The sequence below is a fragment of the Falco cherrug genome, chromosome 19 (assembly GCF_023634085.1).
Source record: "Falco cherrug isolate bFalChe1 chromosome 19, bFalChe1.pri, whole genome shotgun sequence".
In the NCBI taxonomy this organism is placed as follows: Eukaryota; Metazoa; Chordata; class Aves; order Falconiformes; family Falconidae; genus Falco; species Falco cherrug.
In genome coordinates, this window is record NC_073715.1 from 2,854,038 (window position 1) to 2,868,691 (window position 14,654).

The window sequence follows — 14,654 nt, forward strand, 5'->3', positions numbered from 1 at the left end:
GGCGCCCAGCAGAGCCGGTTTCCGTCAACACCCTCGGCCGCGCAGGCCCCGCCCCCGAGCCGCGGGTGCCGCCGGGCCGGCAGGGGGCGCCGGAGCGCAGCGCGCTCCCTCAGCCGGTCCCTCAGCCCCGTCAGGCGGCGCCGCGGGCAGCCCGGGCCTGGGCCTGTCCCGCCGCTCCGGGCCTGGGCCCGCTCCGCCCCGCCCCGCCGCTCCGCCCCGGGCCCGCCCGCCCCGGCCCCGCAGGTGAGCGCCGCGCCGGCACCGGGAGCCCCCCGCACCGGGAGCTCCCCGCGGGCTCCCACACCCCCCCCCCGGCGTCCTCGGGCCGGTTCTGCGGCCGCTCGGGGAGGCCCGTTACCGGCTCCCGGCGGGCCGGGCCCCTGGGGCTGCGCGGGGGCGGAGCGGGGCCGGCCGGGGCCTCCGCCGCCTCCCCCGGGCTCGCAGCGCCGGCGGTTTGCGGGCCGGCAGCGCCTGGTCGCGCAGGAAAATCATCTTTTCCTTTTTTTTTTTTTTTTTTTTTTTTTTTTTTTTCCCTCCCGCCGCCGCAGCCGATCGTCCCCGCAGCCCCGCGGAGCCGCTGCCCAGGATGAGCCGCCTGCGCTGCCCCGTCCGTCGGCATCCCAGACCGGAGAGGCGGCCGTGCGGGATGGCGTTGCACCAGGTACCGCCCGTCCTTGTCCTCGGCCCCGTCCCCCGGGGTAACCTGCCCGCCGCCTGCCCCGGGTCCCGCCGCGCCGGCGGGGAGGGCTCCGGCCCCTCCGGCTCCCCGGCTCCGAGACCCCTTGGGGGCTCCCGGCTGGTTCTCCCCGTCCCGTTAGCCTGTCGTGTCTGGCCGGGCTTTGCCCACCCCACACCCCCCCGAGCCATCTGGTGCCCCTTGTGTCTAAAATACTTGCCCCGGGGCCGGAGGTGGTGCCCGGGGGCAGCTGAGCCCACCAGCCCCTCCAGCTCCACGGGACGGCGATCCCTCCATGCTTTCTGCCCCCTGGAACTTCTGCTTCCCGTTGGCCGTAACTTTGTGCGTGATAAATAACAACAACGTTTAACCGCTCCCTCTGCTACCCCCGACTTTAACCCGCGGTGAAGCTTTGGGGAGCAGCGTCGGGGAAGTAACAGGGTGCGGGTTGGGGGGCAAAGGCTGGTTTCCAGCTCTTTCGCCCAGCGGTTGTGCCATCCTGCTCGGTGCTGGTTGGAAGAGCAGGGGCTTTTCAGCCCCTCTGAGGTTTGGAACTCCCCCCTGGGGACTTCATCGCTCTCTGCAAACCGGTGGCTGTGTTGGAGGTCGCCCTCGACGGCTGTAAGTGCCGAGGGATCTGCTCCTGCAGAGTCAGCCCCAGCTCTGCTAGGTGGGGGGAACTGTCTCTGGCTTCACCTAACTGGGATTTCGGTCCGTGCCATGGTCGGCGTGTGCCCCTTCAGTCACACGCCATTTGTCATCCCGCAGTTCAGGGTCCATGCTTGGAGCGGTGACAGAAGAGTCAGAGCTGGGGAATGTGGCTCCTGCCTCTCCTTCCATTTTCTGTTGCATCTAGACAGCTTATTTCAAGTCACGCTTTAGAGAAAGACTCAGACATGACTGTGGATAACAGCAGCAACTTGAAATAGTGAATTTACATATGTAAACGAGTGTGGGAAGGTTGAGGCGCAAAGTACCTTGTGATCACTGGGAGGAGGAAAGTTCCCATGGTGGCTGTGCCAGCACTGCTCGCTTAAGGGTTTGGTGTGCTCCGAAACAGGTTGCTGGGATGGAAGGGTTTGTCCTCGTTTGCTCAGGGATTCTAATTAATGCTCCTCAGGGGCGGAGAGGTGTGAGGGATGAGGACAAAAGGTTGGATGTGTTTGTGTGAGTAACGTGGGGATGAGCTGCAGCTGTGGTATGTGTGGAGTGGGCTTGTGAAGGGCTTCCTCACGAATCGCGAGCACCTGTTGCAGCAAAAGAACCATTTTTCAGAGCGCTGGGGCACTTCTCAGCGTTCTCAGATTTTAGTGCTGATTATATTTTTTCAAATGGGGAAGTTAATTTATAAGTATATCACTGGATTTAGCTCCTTCTGGAGGAGCAAGGAATGAGAAAAGGGCTGGCAGCGTGGTTCTGGGGCTGCCAGGCTGCGGCTTTCCCTCTTTCCTGCGTCTCCGTCCCCTCTGCGGTGCGGGGATGTTGCAGCAGGGGAGGCAGAACAGCTTCCTAGGAACGATGCCACAAAGACATATTATAAATACTTTGCTGTGGATGGATATTTGGAGCAGGGAGTTAGGGGCATCTCCCTGATGGAGCCAGGAGGCCAAGGAGCGTTGGAGCCGTTCCTTAACACGTTGCGTAGTTTGTCGTTCTCTTGCTGCGTTTCTTGCAGCATGGCTTTTATTTTATTCCAGATCCAGGGGTGAGTTGTTCTGTCTGCCGGCGCCCCAGGGTTATTGATGTTTCGGACACACAGGCTTGGCCAAATACAGTTTGGCGTGTCGGTGAGCCTGGTGAAAGCGGGGCGGGATGCGGAATCCTTCCAGCAGGAGCATCCCAGCCATGCCGAACTGGAGCGGAGTGCTCCCAGCCGCTTGCGGGGCATCCAGCCTTCCGTCCTGCCGCAGGAGCCGAGCCGGTGAGCCTCGCTGCTGGGCTGGAAACCGGGATGGCGTTCAGGAGCTGTGTGGAGCTAAGGCGTGAGCGCGCTCAGGCCGCCCGTGGTGGCTGCTGTAGCTGGTGCTGTTTCTTCCGGCAGTGTTGCTCATAGCTGCTGTTTTGTTAAGAAAGCTGCCGGGCCGGTGTGTCGGGGCTTTGACGTGCTGGTTGGAGGCACCAAAGCTGCTGAGAGGAGCTGCACTTGATCCATTTCCCGAGTAAGGGCTCTCAGAGGCTGCTCCGTCCCGAGGCCCGACATGGGGCGGTTGCATTGGATGGAGGAGCCTGTCCTGTCTGTCCGGGGTGCCAGCGATCCCTCAGCCTTTGGCTCAGGGCCTCTTGTTGCCCTTTTCCATGAAAAATCACCTTTTTTGCTTTCCCTCTGCTCCTTGCTCCGTGGCATGTGCCCTTCAAGATGGAAACAGTGCTGTTCCATGGCAGAGAAGTCCCCCAGCCATGCCCTGGTGCAGCAGAGGAGGTTTATGGGCAGAGTTTGTCCTCAAGGGGTGCCTGGAACATTTTTATTTTTATTTTGAAGTGGAGTGAGACCCTTGTGCTGTGCAGAGGTTGAATCTGCTTCAGCCAAGTGTGAAAAACGGGTGGGAGCTCATCCATGTCAGTGCCGAGTCCCTCCTGGAAGGGGATTTGAGGTTTGAAAGAGGGTGATGTGTCCCCCAGGATGAATTATTTGTGCTCACTTCAGTGGTGCTCGCACACACAGCCCATCTCCCGCATGCGAGCCGAGCCAGTCACAGTCCCTTTGTGCCTCAGTTTCCCCAACCTCTAAGCTATCAGTTAATCTGTGGCATTGAGTTGTTCTGTTTGCAGTGGGTGCGGAGGGGCGCTTCGAGGAGCGGGGGCTCTCCCCTCAGCCTGGTGAGGGGCACTGACAGTCCATCCTTGTCTGGCCTCCAGCGCTCTGTGATGTTTTCTGCCCCCATCCCAACTCCTGTGGCCTTCCTGAAGGCACAGCAAAATGTTGAAGGCCGTCAGCGCTGAGCAAAACAAAAAGTAATGCAGCGTAATAGAGACCAGATGTCTTGGTGAGGCTTCATCCTGTCCTCCTGGTTGTTTGCCAGGGCTAATATTTCTTATTCAAGTCAGGCAGGAGCAAGACTTTTATTTTTTTTTCCTGTAAAGCCACAGCTCTGTTCCCGTAGATCTCCCTCTGCTTTTGTCCCTTCCCGAAGGAGCCACGGCTCTGGAATTGCTGCACCGACACGCGGCTGCTTCATCGGTAGTTTCTGTGCTGATAGGGGCTTCCCTTTATTTCTTATTTAATCACCGGCTTCAGGGCCGTTCCACCAGAGAGAAACTTGGCCCGTTATGGCTGTGGGTGGAGGATGAACCACATGAATTCAGCTCAGCCTGTTTTCCAGACTGGATTGCTTCATTGTGTGCAGCTGATGGGGTTTTTATCCCTGTTGAGACCAGCGATTTGGAATCGGGGAGTTCTGCTGAGCCTCGAGAGGCAAATCGTACGTTGTGATATGTTTAACAAATGATGTGAATCATGGAAAAATGCAGAGAGGTGCAGGAGGCGGGGAGTGAGCCCCCTCGCTGGGATTTTAGGGAGCGCTAGGAGTGAAGACGTGTCCTTGGCGGGCTCCAAACAGCCCCATTGCTGGGATGTCACCGAAGAAGGCGGCTGTGTAAGTGTTGGGGGGGACGGGGGCGGGGCTGAAGAGCAAAACAATAATAATAAAATTTAAAAAGCAATGCACTGACTTTCTAAAAAGCAAATGCACAGATTTCAAAGCCGTGCCGGTGGTGCAGAGGTAACCCCGCAGGCCCGTGGGTGGATTTGTCTTGCGCAGCTCCTTAATCCAAGTTTAACCCACTCGGCGGTGGCAAGCCGCGGCCAGCCGGGGGAAGGTGGCCAAAGGATCGGGGAGTTTGGGCTGGCGGCGGGAGCGGCTCTGCTCACGGTGACGGCACAGGCAGCTCGGAGTCATCGGGATACCTTGTGTGAGTAGGTCGGGTCGGATCCCGCCTCTCCCACGGACGTGGAGGAGGTTTAACGCCCAGGATTGCAGCGTGCACCGTCACGTTGCACCAGGCTTCACCTGCGTGCCCCGCGTTTACAGGGAGGGAGGTTTAACGGGATCCTACACACTTTTTCTTCCTCTGCAGCCCAGCGAGGAGGATGTCAAACACATTTCCCTGCATCGGATAAACAGTCGGGGCTCGGAAAGCCCTCTGTGGGCGACCGAGCCGCCCAGGTTCGCAGGTACTGCTGCGCTCCGCGTGTGGCTGCGGAGCCGCGTCTGGGACTCTGGCAGATGCCACTGCTGCATTTTTTTGTTTTTCATCCGTTTGCCTTCCCAGTTGTCTCGATGTGAATAGTTGAAGGACCCCAGAAGTGCTGGCATGAGCAAAGCTCTGTGTGACCCTTCCTTGGACCCGGCTCCGCTCGGTTGCCTCTTTAAATCCCGCCTGGCTGAGTTACACCGAAAGATCTCCTTTTTGCTGGCGCAGTGTTAATTTAAAAATTAGAACATCTGGGCTTTCATGGAGCAAGGCTGGGCTCACTTAGAGGGAAAAACAACTTCCTTCAGTTCACAGGGTCTTTAGGATCTAATGACCACAAATATTTGAAGCACGCAGGATTTGTACTGAAGAGAATGGCAAGCACAGAGGAAAACGTTGTGTGTTGCTGCCGTGTGGACGGGGTGAAAGATGCTATTCATATCGGTTCGGGCTGCTGAACTTTGGTCAGGCTTTTTTCACCTCGTAGTTAGAGCTTAAGTGTTTTGAAAACAAGAGGAGGAAACCAGTCTCTGGGAAGCGGCGCTCACATCTGGACACACCGACCTCGTTTTTACTCACTTGGAATATTTAGAGAGAAACGCCGTGGGTTTCCTCACCCCTTTCTCCCTGCGTCGGGAGCTGTAATCGCTTGTAAAAATAAACAGATGAAAGAAGGTCATTAAATTAACAGGGAAATATCTCGCTGCAAGAACCCGCTGGCGCAGCCTCTGTGGGCAAAACAGGGCTGGGGGTCGTTGGGGGAACAGGCAGGCAGAAAATGGTTCACTGAACTTCTTTTCCAAAGACAGTAATTTTTTCCACCGTGCTGGACGTGAAAAGCAGGAGGGAATTGGCAATCTGCTTGCAGTGCTTAACATTTGTAAAAGGCATTGTGCCCTTCTGCTGATCACGAGCTGTCTTCTTGTAGCGTATGAGCAATAAAGGGAAGCAGTCAGAGCCGCGGTAATGATGTTAGATTGAATAGAGTGCCTTATTTTATTTTTAGAGGACGATTTCACTTGGCACTGGCTGCCTTTATTCTTGCTGGTTATCCATAGAGATGCACCGCTGCTCTTTTTATCGAGATGGGAAACCGGGAAGTGTGTTCAATCCCTCGTTTATCTTATTTTTAAAACATAATTAAGTGCCAGTCATTGGTGAGGATGCTTAATCTGGGCAGTAGCGCCTGGACTTCGAAAACAGGGACCCAGTTGCAACAGGCTTGGTTCTTGCTCCGGCTCTGCTCGCCCATCGCCAGCACCGGCGGGGGATCGCACCATCAAAGCGCCGCGTACCACTGTCCCCTCTGTCCCCGGGGCAGGTTGGATAAGCAAAAGCCGAGCACGGGGGATACGTTCCACCTCCTCTAGCAAGAAGCAGAGCCGCTGGGTCCACCCAGCCTGTGGCCCTCCAGTTCCAAGGGTTGCAGAATGCCTTTGGGGTGGAGAGCCTATAACAACCTGTTTCCCCCCCGCTTCTCTTTTTGGCTTGCTCAATTTTTTTATCGTCATGGTAACGGGGAAATTTTGTGTAATGGCTGATAGATGCTTACAGCTCCCTTTGAAGTCTGAGTGGAAGGGGCACCCAGAAGACCTTTAAAACCCAACGTGATCAGCTCAGTGTTGTGTGCGTTGGCTTGGGGCACCTTCCCTCTAGACAAAGGCTTTTCCAGAAGGTTTGCACCAAACCTCATCTCTGCTCTCTGTTTCCCTTGAGGTGTATCCCAGCCCGGGTTCCTGTTTTCCCACCTTCCATCTGGAAGCAGGTCTTCTCCATGGATTGTGTCCCTGACTTTTTTTTTTTTTTTTTTTTTTTTTCTTCTTGTGTGTGTCTTGTTTTCTTTTCAGCTTTGAAGTGTGCAGACCCACCACTGCTATGGGAGACTCTGTTGCAGACCCAGCCCGAGGGACAGGCTCGGACCAGGCACCCGGCTCAGCGCCCCAAGGGAATGGCGGGACGTCTCTCAGCGTCATCACGGAAGGTGTCGGGGAGCTGGCAGTCATCGACCCCGAGGTGGCGAAGAAAGCCTGCGAAGAGGTCCTGGAGAAGGTCAAGCTGATGCACGGTGTCTCCTCTGACAGCTTGACGAAGCTGGCTGATGGCAGCGAGGCAGAGCGTGCCTCACGGACCGCGGTGGAGTTGGCCAATGGAGACATCGGCGAGGGCTGTAAAATCAAGTGCTTGGACGATCTACCTGGCACGGCCTCCAAGATCCAGGAGGAGGACGAGACGGCGGCCAACACGGTGAAAACCGCCCGGAAGCGGCAGAAGAATAACTCTGCTAAGCAGTCCTGGCTCCTCCGGCTCTTTGAATCCAAACTCTTTGATATCTCCATGGCCATTTCATACTTGTACAATTCAAAGGAACCTGGTGTGCAGGCTTACATTGGGAATAGGTTGTTCTGCTTTAGGAACGAAGAAGTGGACTTCTACCTGCCACAGCTGCTGAATATGTACATTCACATGGACGAGGACGTGGGAGATGCGATCAAGCCCTACATTGTGCACCGCTGCCGGCAGAGCATCAACTTCTCCCTGCAGTGTGCCCTGCTGCTGGGTGCCTACTCCTCGGACATGCACATCTCCACTCAGCGACACTCCCGTGGGACCAAGCTGCGGAAACTCATCCTCTCGGACGAGTTGAAGCCAGCTTACAAGAAGAGGGAGCTGCCGTCGCTGAGCCCAGCGCCTGATATGGGCCTGTCTCCTTCCAAAAGGACTCACCAGAGGTCCAAGTCGGACGCCACCGTTACCATCAGCCTGAGCAGCAATCTGAAGCGCACAGCCAGCAATCCCAAAGTCGAGAGCGAAGAAGAGGTAATGTTGGGGCCCTCCAAGGCTCAGCTCACCCAGGAAGGGATGCCCCCAGGGCCGTGCTCGAGCGGTTGGTTCTCATCTCATAGCTTCTCCTTTACCCCGCAGAGGGTTTTTTTTTTGTCCTAGTTGCTGCAAATGATTGAAGTTTTGATTCCTGTGTCTCTAAGCAAACTGACACGCACCAGTGGGTCGCGTTGGAGGGTGCTGGGGCTCTGGAGGGGGCGTTTCTTGGTGTGGGTGGAAGGGGGGGGCATTAGATGGCGTCAAGGTAAGGCAGAAAGCTGGGTCGGGAGGGCTGAGTCGCTTCCTGCGCTGCTGAATTCCCACACGGTTTGGGCAACAGGCTGGTGCCTCTGTTTTGCAATCTGCAGCCATCTGATTGCTGTTGGAAATGTGATTTCCTCCTTGTCCCGACTTGTTCAAGATTTAGCAACGACGAGGTTTGTTCGCAGGCGGAAAGGGCCCTGGGCAGCTGGGGGCAGGAGGAGAGCAGATAAACCCATCGGCTCTGCCCTGCCAGTGCCCTGGCCAAAACAAGCCTCTGGCGCGCTCACCCTTCTGGCTGTGGGGCCGAGAGCTGCAGCTGTGGGGTTTGTTCGTGGCTGCTGCCCTGTGCTGAGCTCTGCTTTGGATTTCTGTCCTCTTTTCACAGCTCCAAGACGGTGGAAAGCCAGGCTTTCCCTGCCGGAGGGGCTGGGCTGCATGGAGGGGACGCTTCCAGGGTTAGGCGCTAATGCGGTTTAATGCCAAAGTAAACAGCAATTAAATAGGTGAACTCGAACGTATGCGTGTTACGTGTCTTCCAAACCTAAACAGCTCCTGTGGGCTTTGCGGTGTTTATTTTTAAGTGTCAAGAAGTTATCGGCACGAAGCTGCCTTGGCTTTGGTGCTGAGCTGCTGTGTCGGTGCACACTGCGAGACTGTGCACACTCACCAGAGAGTGTGGTTTTGCTTGGGCAGGATTTCTTGCAAAGAAAACGCAGTTTATTCATTTCACGCATCTGCTGACACAGAGAGGAGCAAAAGGATGAGCAGCATCCTCGGCAGTGGGGCTGCAAGGCTAGAGGAAAAAGAGCTGGAAACGCAGAATTTTTGTTTTGCTGCTTTGTTTTGAAGGGCTGATGTTTTTCAGCATGAGCATCAGCTTGAGATGGTGAGAAATGCAGGGCTGAGATGGGGTTGCCGGGCGGGAGAGGGGGGCAGAGGAGACGAGCTGGTGCTAAACGCAGGTTTTATGAGCAGTGCTAACCAAATCGGAGAAAAGCAATGCCTCTTCCAGAACTCACGAACTTGAAATACTCCCCCGGGGAGGTGGCTCGCCTCTGCAGCGGGGATGGCTCGGCAGGCTCAGAAATGGCCTGTAAAACCACAATACCAAAGGTTCGGTCCCGGCGGGGCTTGGGCAGCCGTTCACCCGGGCAGATGAGCCAAACTCCGCGCAGCTCCTTTTCTGGGTCATCCCTGTGCTAGTGTGGATGAGATCTTGAAAGCCAACTTCCCCGCGGCTCTGTCTAGACATTCAAGATCTCATGACCGTTTTCGTAACAGTGGAGTATTTCTTGGCTTTCCTGCCATGTCTGAGATTCCCCCTTTCTCTCGGCTTCGCGCTGGGGTTGTAAATCATTGGAAGGGGCCACGTGGTCCCCTGCCTGTCTGCCGGGCTTGGGAAAGGCTCCTTTGGACAAGGGTTTGAAGGAGGCTTTGGAGGCATGAGGCAGCGCTCAGCTGGGCTGGTTTCAAGGGAAACCCACCCGGTCCTGCTCCCTGCAGCTCTTGGGTGCAAACCCAGCTGCAAGCCGGGGTCGTGGTGTTTGCCGATGGGTAAATGAATCTTTCATATCTCTGCCCGTCAGCTGCTCGGTGGAAAACAACTGGCTGGTGGGGAGCGGGACGTGCCGAGGTCTCTGCTCGTGCTGGCTGTAGCTGCTTGAATAATGGAAACTGAAGCTTTACATAAATGATGGATGAAGGCAACGCAGCAGAGAGTTTCTCTTGGCAATGTTTGAAACGTATTTTGATCCCGAGGCCGAGCAAGCTGTTTAAGTGTTGCGCAGCCATAGGGATACTCAAGGCGCCTTAAGAACTTTCCTGGTCTCTGAATATCCCCCACCGGCTTCTGGAGCCATGTTGTTTTAGGTGCTGAATGTTCCTGCCTCCTGTTTGAAACCAGCGATCCCCTGCGAAAAGCAGCTGCTTCACCAGTGCTGGTGGTGGGGCCAGGAAGGTCCGGCATAAATTCCAGCAAATTCTGGAGTTCGCTATTTTGATCTGCAAGTTACTCGGTCTGAGAAACCCACAGCTGTCTGAATTGTCTTGTGCTGGCATGAGCCCTTCACCAGTTCCCCAGATTTTCTCAACGCTGGAGGTCTTTTCAGCAGTAAAATCTCATGTGTGCTCGTCTGGGAGGTGCTTTATTCCCCGTACGCGGTTTTGTCTCTGCCACCAGTGTCCATACCATCAAGCCGTGGGTCGGGGATCCGCTCCGCTGTGCCTCCCGAGAAACTTCAGTTTCTATTTTTGCAAAAAACTCAACTGTAAAAGCAAGAAGTTGCCCGCTCAGATGAAGGAAGGCAGTGAGGCCTGAATCTCCTTCTCGAGCGCTGCTGCAGTGCCTGGTCTCACGTTGGCCGCAGCCTGCAAACTCGGCCGCGCGTCGGGCGTTCCTTCCCGTCTTTAAAAAAGCAAAGCCAGGTACAACCCAGCCGGGTGTAAAACGTGACGCTGTCAGCTGTCTGCTGCAAACGTGGGACCGGTGTCGGAACATGGATAACTCTGTGTCTGCTGCGGTTGGAGTGAAGTCGGCTGGGCCCAGGGGCGGCCCCGGAGCCAGGAGCAGCGCAGGATGGAGGAGAGGCGCTGCGGAGGAGTTGGTCGTTTCTGGTCGGTGACCAGCGGCTGGTGGAGAGCAGGAGAAATGGAATAAACTGTCTGAAAGAGCTGTAGGGAGGAAAAACTGCAGCGTTGGGCTGGTGGGCGTAGATCTGAAATACAAGCCGCATGGGACAGGGCTGGAGGGAAGTGCAGGGAAAGGAGAGGTGCAGGGACAGCCAGTCTGTCGCACCCATCCTGAAGGGTGCTGGTGGAAGTGGCCTGTCTGCCCTGGAGGCTCTGCAGCCCACTGCAGAGCTTGCACCCAGGCTTCGTCTCCCCTTTGTTACTGGAGCCTGAAGCTGCTTTTTAGCTCCACTGAGGAGGTGGTGGCACCACGTTCCCTTCTCCACAGCATCCTTCTGCATCTGGCTGGGTTATTTTCCCATCAGTCTTCCCTGCATCGAACAATTTTTGGGGTTATTTTGCCATCTCCCATCAATCTTCTCTGCGCTGAACAATCCTGGCCTCTTCTACGCTTCCCGTAGGTCACCTGTTGTAGACCTCCGGGGTGTTATTTCTCCCCTGGACCATTGCCCCTTGTCCCCATCCTTGCCGAGCTGCGGTGCCAGGCGCTCCCTGTTCCGAGGCTGCTTCCTGCAGGTGCCTCTGTCCTTTGCTGCTGGTCCTGGATAAGCTGAGTCAGACCCAACGCGGGTATTAATGCTACTTAAGAAAAAAAACTCTGTGGTGGTTTTAGAGCTGGGGGGAGGCCGGCTCCCAGCAAGGTTGTAGTCACCCTGGGGTGAATCTGTCCTTTTCCCCGCAGTCGCCCGCAGCTGTGGTGCTTTTTCTAGAGAATAATTCCCCCCGCTGAGGTCTCTGTTCCAGTTCTTGCTTCGTGCTGCATAACCACTGTAATAACGGGCAGGAGAGGCTTTAAGTGCTGCTCACACTGTGGGTTTTTAAATCCTCACCGCATTACGTCTGCGTAACACGTTTCTACAGTACAGTTCTAATGGTGTAAATTTATTTTACATGTGTTAATTTTCAGCTCATGCAAGGGCATGCAAAGGAAAAGCCACAAGCTCAAAACTCATGTCGTCCTGCATCCCTCCAGTTCAAGGTGGATGGGCTGAGCCCTGGTTTCCAGGGTGGTGGTCGGGTCTTGCCAAGTCCAGGTGTGTCCCGTTCCCAGATCCATTTACAAAGGGTGGATTAAATGGCTGCAGCTGCTCAGCACGGGATTGTCCACCTGTGCAAGCTGAAACCAGGCGTGGAGGACCCGGCTGGAACCTGATGCTGGTGCTGGAGCCCAGGGGAGCACTGACAAGTGTCCCATTGGAGGAGGTGGCCTGAGACGCCTTCGGCCGCGCGCCGCTGGGATGCTCGGAGGTGGACAGAGCGTGGCTGAGGTGCCCATGCTGCAGACACGGGGACAGGGTGCCGTCCCAGTGCTGTGCCGTGGGGATACTTTGCGTCTTTCTTGCCTGTTTAAACATTAAACGTGTGAGAAGGTCGTTTGGCATGGGCTGGTCCCACTGGTGCCATTGGTTGTGCTGTGAAGTGGGTTGTGCTGGCAGAAACGTGGTGGTGGCGTGGAGCTGGGTGGCTGGTGGGACCGTGTGGAGGTGGAAGCTCGATGTGTCCGGCTCCCCGGGGTTTTGGCATGGTTTCAGGCAGCGACCTGGAAACAAAACCTCACCCAGGGCAGAGCAGCTGCTTAAGTAACTTCAGTAAAACCGTTCGTGGCTGGGCCAAGCTACCAGAGACGTCTCGAGGTGCCCTAGAGAGACCTGCTGGGGTGAGGGGCGGCCGAACCTGGAGCAGGGAAAGTCATCTTGCTGTCTGATCGCCTTCATTTCACCTAGCTCTACAAAAACTCCAGCCTTGCTGACTTCGGGGTGCTTGGGTTTTAATGACACCTCCTCCGTACACCCAGCAGGATTTGCTGTAAAGGTGCAGCGAGTCCTCCCCAGCGGCCGCCCCGGGGGATTTGCTGCACAAACAGGTTGTGCCGCCTTTGCAGCGTGCAGCCACCCTCGCCTGGGTCCTGGCAGGCTCCGAGTGGCAGCAGCACCTCAACTGCTCCCCCCGCTCATCTCCCCACCTCTCTAGGGCTGGATGAGGACCCCCCCTGGGTCTGCACCCCCGCAGCCCAGCCGGGGCTTGGCCGAGTTGGCGTTTTCAGGGATGAGTGTGCCTGGGGTGTGCTGCTGCTGCTGCACCTCTTTGTGTTTCTTGTCGGGCTGCTGCTTTTGGAAAACACCTCTCAAAGATGAAACCCCATGACTTGATGTGAAAGCCAAGGCTGGTTGCGAGCTCTTTCACGCCCCGCTTTTCCTGCCTGGCAGACTGGGGTTTGCAGCCCTCGCCGATACTCAGCCCTTTATCTCCCCGCTGAGCCGTGACCCCCGTGTCCCCGCCAGCGTGGCAGGGCGCAGCGCTGCTGGTGCTGAGAAATCCAGCGCTGTGATGGCGAGCCCTGGAGGTCGGGAAGTTTTCATGTTAGGGAAGACATGTCAAACTTTATAGCTGAGACCTTGCACCTGGGTGAAACGGGGAGGGTACTCCCTGTGCCTTGCTCTGCCTCCCACCAGTGTTTTAACTCCCAAAGCCTGGGAGGTGGGAAGAATAAATCACACTGATGGCCTGGATAGGAGCGGTTCATCTGTGGGATTCCTTCAGGAGCTAAGATCAAGGTTCAAAACATAGAGAGAGCAGGAGGGGAAATCCAGCTGCTTTTTTTTTTTTTTTTTTTTTTTTATTTAACCCATCTGGATTGAAACCAGTTATTTTTAAATGGGGATGGCTTGCTTTAGCTGCGAGCCTGAAGCCAGTGCCAGCTCAGAGCTGGGCTGATGGTGGAGAGAGCCGGCCAGGCTTGCATCTCCATGTGAACAAAAATGTTTGGCTGAACTGGTTCTACTAGTCAAGTAAAAAAATTTTAATTAGAAAACTGCTAATTGAATAATCAGTCAAGAATCTAGGCTGGCTGCCGGGAATGGAGCGCTGGAAACGGCAGCTTCTTAAATGCCAGCGCCTCGCTGTTAACTCGGGGCCACTGCGTGTGGGTGGTGGTGGAGGAAGAGCAAAGCTTTCACGCGATGCAAGCGCTGCCCACGGTGTGGGTTTTATTTTTTTTAACAGCGGCATCAGCGTTATCTTGAGAAACGGCAGGGAGGGTTTATATGCAAATCTGTTTACGTCTGCGTTTCTGCGTGGATTCGCTTATCGGAGCCTGTGTGCTTACAGGCGACTTCTGGATTTGCAAGCTGCTTTTTGTTCGAGGTTGCCCAACGTGTCTGACCTTGGTCTTTTCGCTTTTCAGCCCACATCCCTGCCCTGCCTCTGCTAGTCGGGGTGTGGAGGAGCGTTGGCCTTTTACCTCTGGAACTGCACCTTCAGCGACGCTGGCAGAGGTGCTGTTCCTGGTAGGGCTTGTTTCCTGGCGGCGGCGCGGCTGGCCGAGCTGTGGTGCCAAATGGCTGTGAGGACGGTGCTGCCGGCTGCGCCGCGGTCCCACCGACGGGTCCGGCTTGGGAGGTTTGGCAACCTTTCCGCAGCATCCCTTTGGATTTGTAGGGCATCCCTCTGAAGGGTTTTCCCTTGGCCAGGGTGGCAGAAGTCAGTAAAGCTGCAAAGCCTGGCTCCTCCGGGCATCCAGGTTTTGTGTCTCTTGGCTAAAACATCCTCTTTTCCCCGTGGCACCAGCAGTGTTAGTGAGGTGTTTGCCTCTTGAGCTGCTGGGATTGTAAATAATTTTTTAAGATACAAACCACTGTCATCCATAATACCCGTTTCAGCTCTGTAACGGGTAGGAAGGTCCTGGGAAGGGTTTGTGGACGTGGCAGAGGTGTCGAGGCGTGCCAGGCGTGCTGTCGAGCGCTTTACAAAGAGAGACGGAGTTATTTTTATCGGTGTGACGGTATGTGTTTACCCGGGTAGACACTTGCACTGAACGTTCCTACATCTTAAGAAAGACCAAGAATTTTAGCCTCAAACCCCAAAGCGAGCCCTGCAGACTGGGTGGCTGCAGGTGAGCTGTGTCCTGAGCGCAGGGCGCAGCGACGGTGAAGGGGATGGAGCTGACGATGGCCGTACACACCGCCTGGCACCTCAGTTTCGGCTGAGACCAGGGTATTTAATGTTCGAGGCTTCT

General features: G+C 55.9%; 1 protein-coding gene across 6 annotated transcripts in view; it reads left to right on the forward strand.

Annotated features, from left to right (window-relative positions):
- Window positions 1-14,654, forward strand: part of PI4KB (phosphatidylinositol 4-kinase beta) — a 27,488-nt gene continuing 12,834 nt past the window's right edge. The window contains exons 1-3 of one of the 6 annotated variants that reach the window (XM_055696656.1): window positions 1-243; window positions 549-661; window positions 6,715-7,684. In XM_055696656.1, the coding sequence (XP_055552631.1) occupies window positions 6,743-7,684 (942 nt within the window). In that variant the 5' untranslated portion in view covers window positions 1-243; window positions 549-661; window positions 6,715-6,742. Of the gene's footprint in view, window positions 662-4,036; window positions 4,270-4,470; window positions 4,586-6,714; window positions 7,685-14,654 lie in introns of those variants that run through there. The other 5 variants (XM_055696655.1, XM_055696658.1, XM_027810244.2 and 2 more) reach the window with 5 other exon arrangements.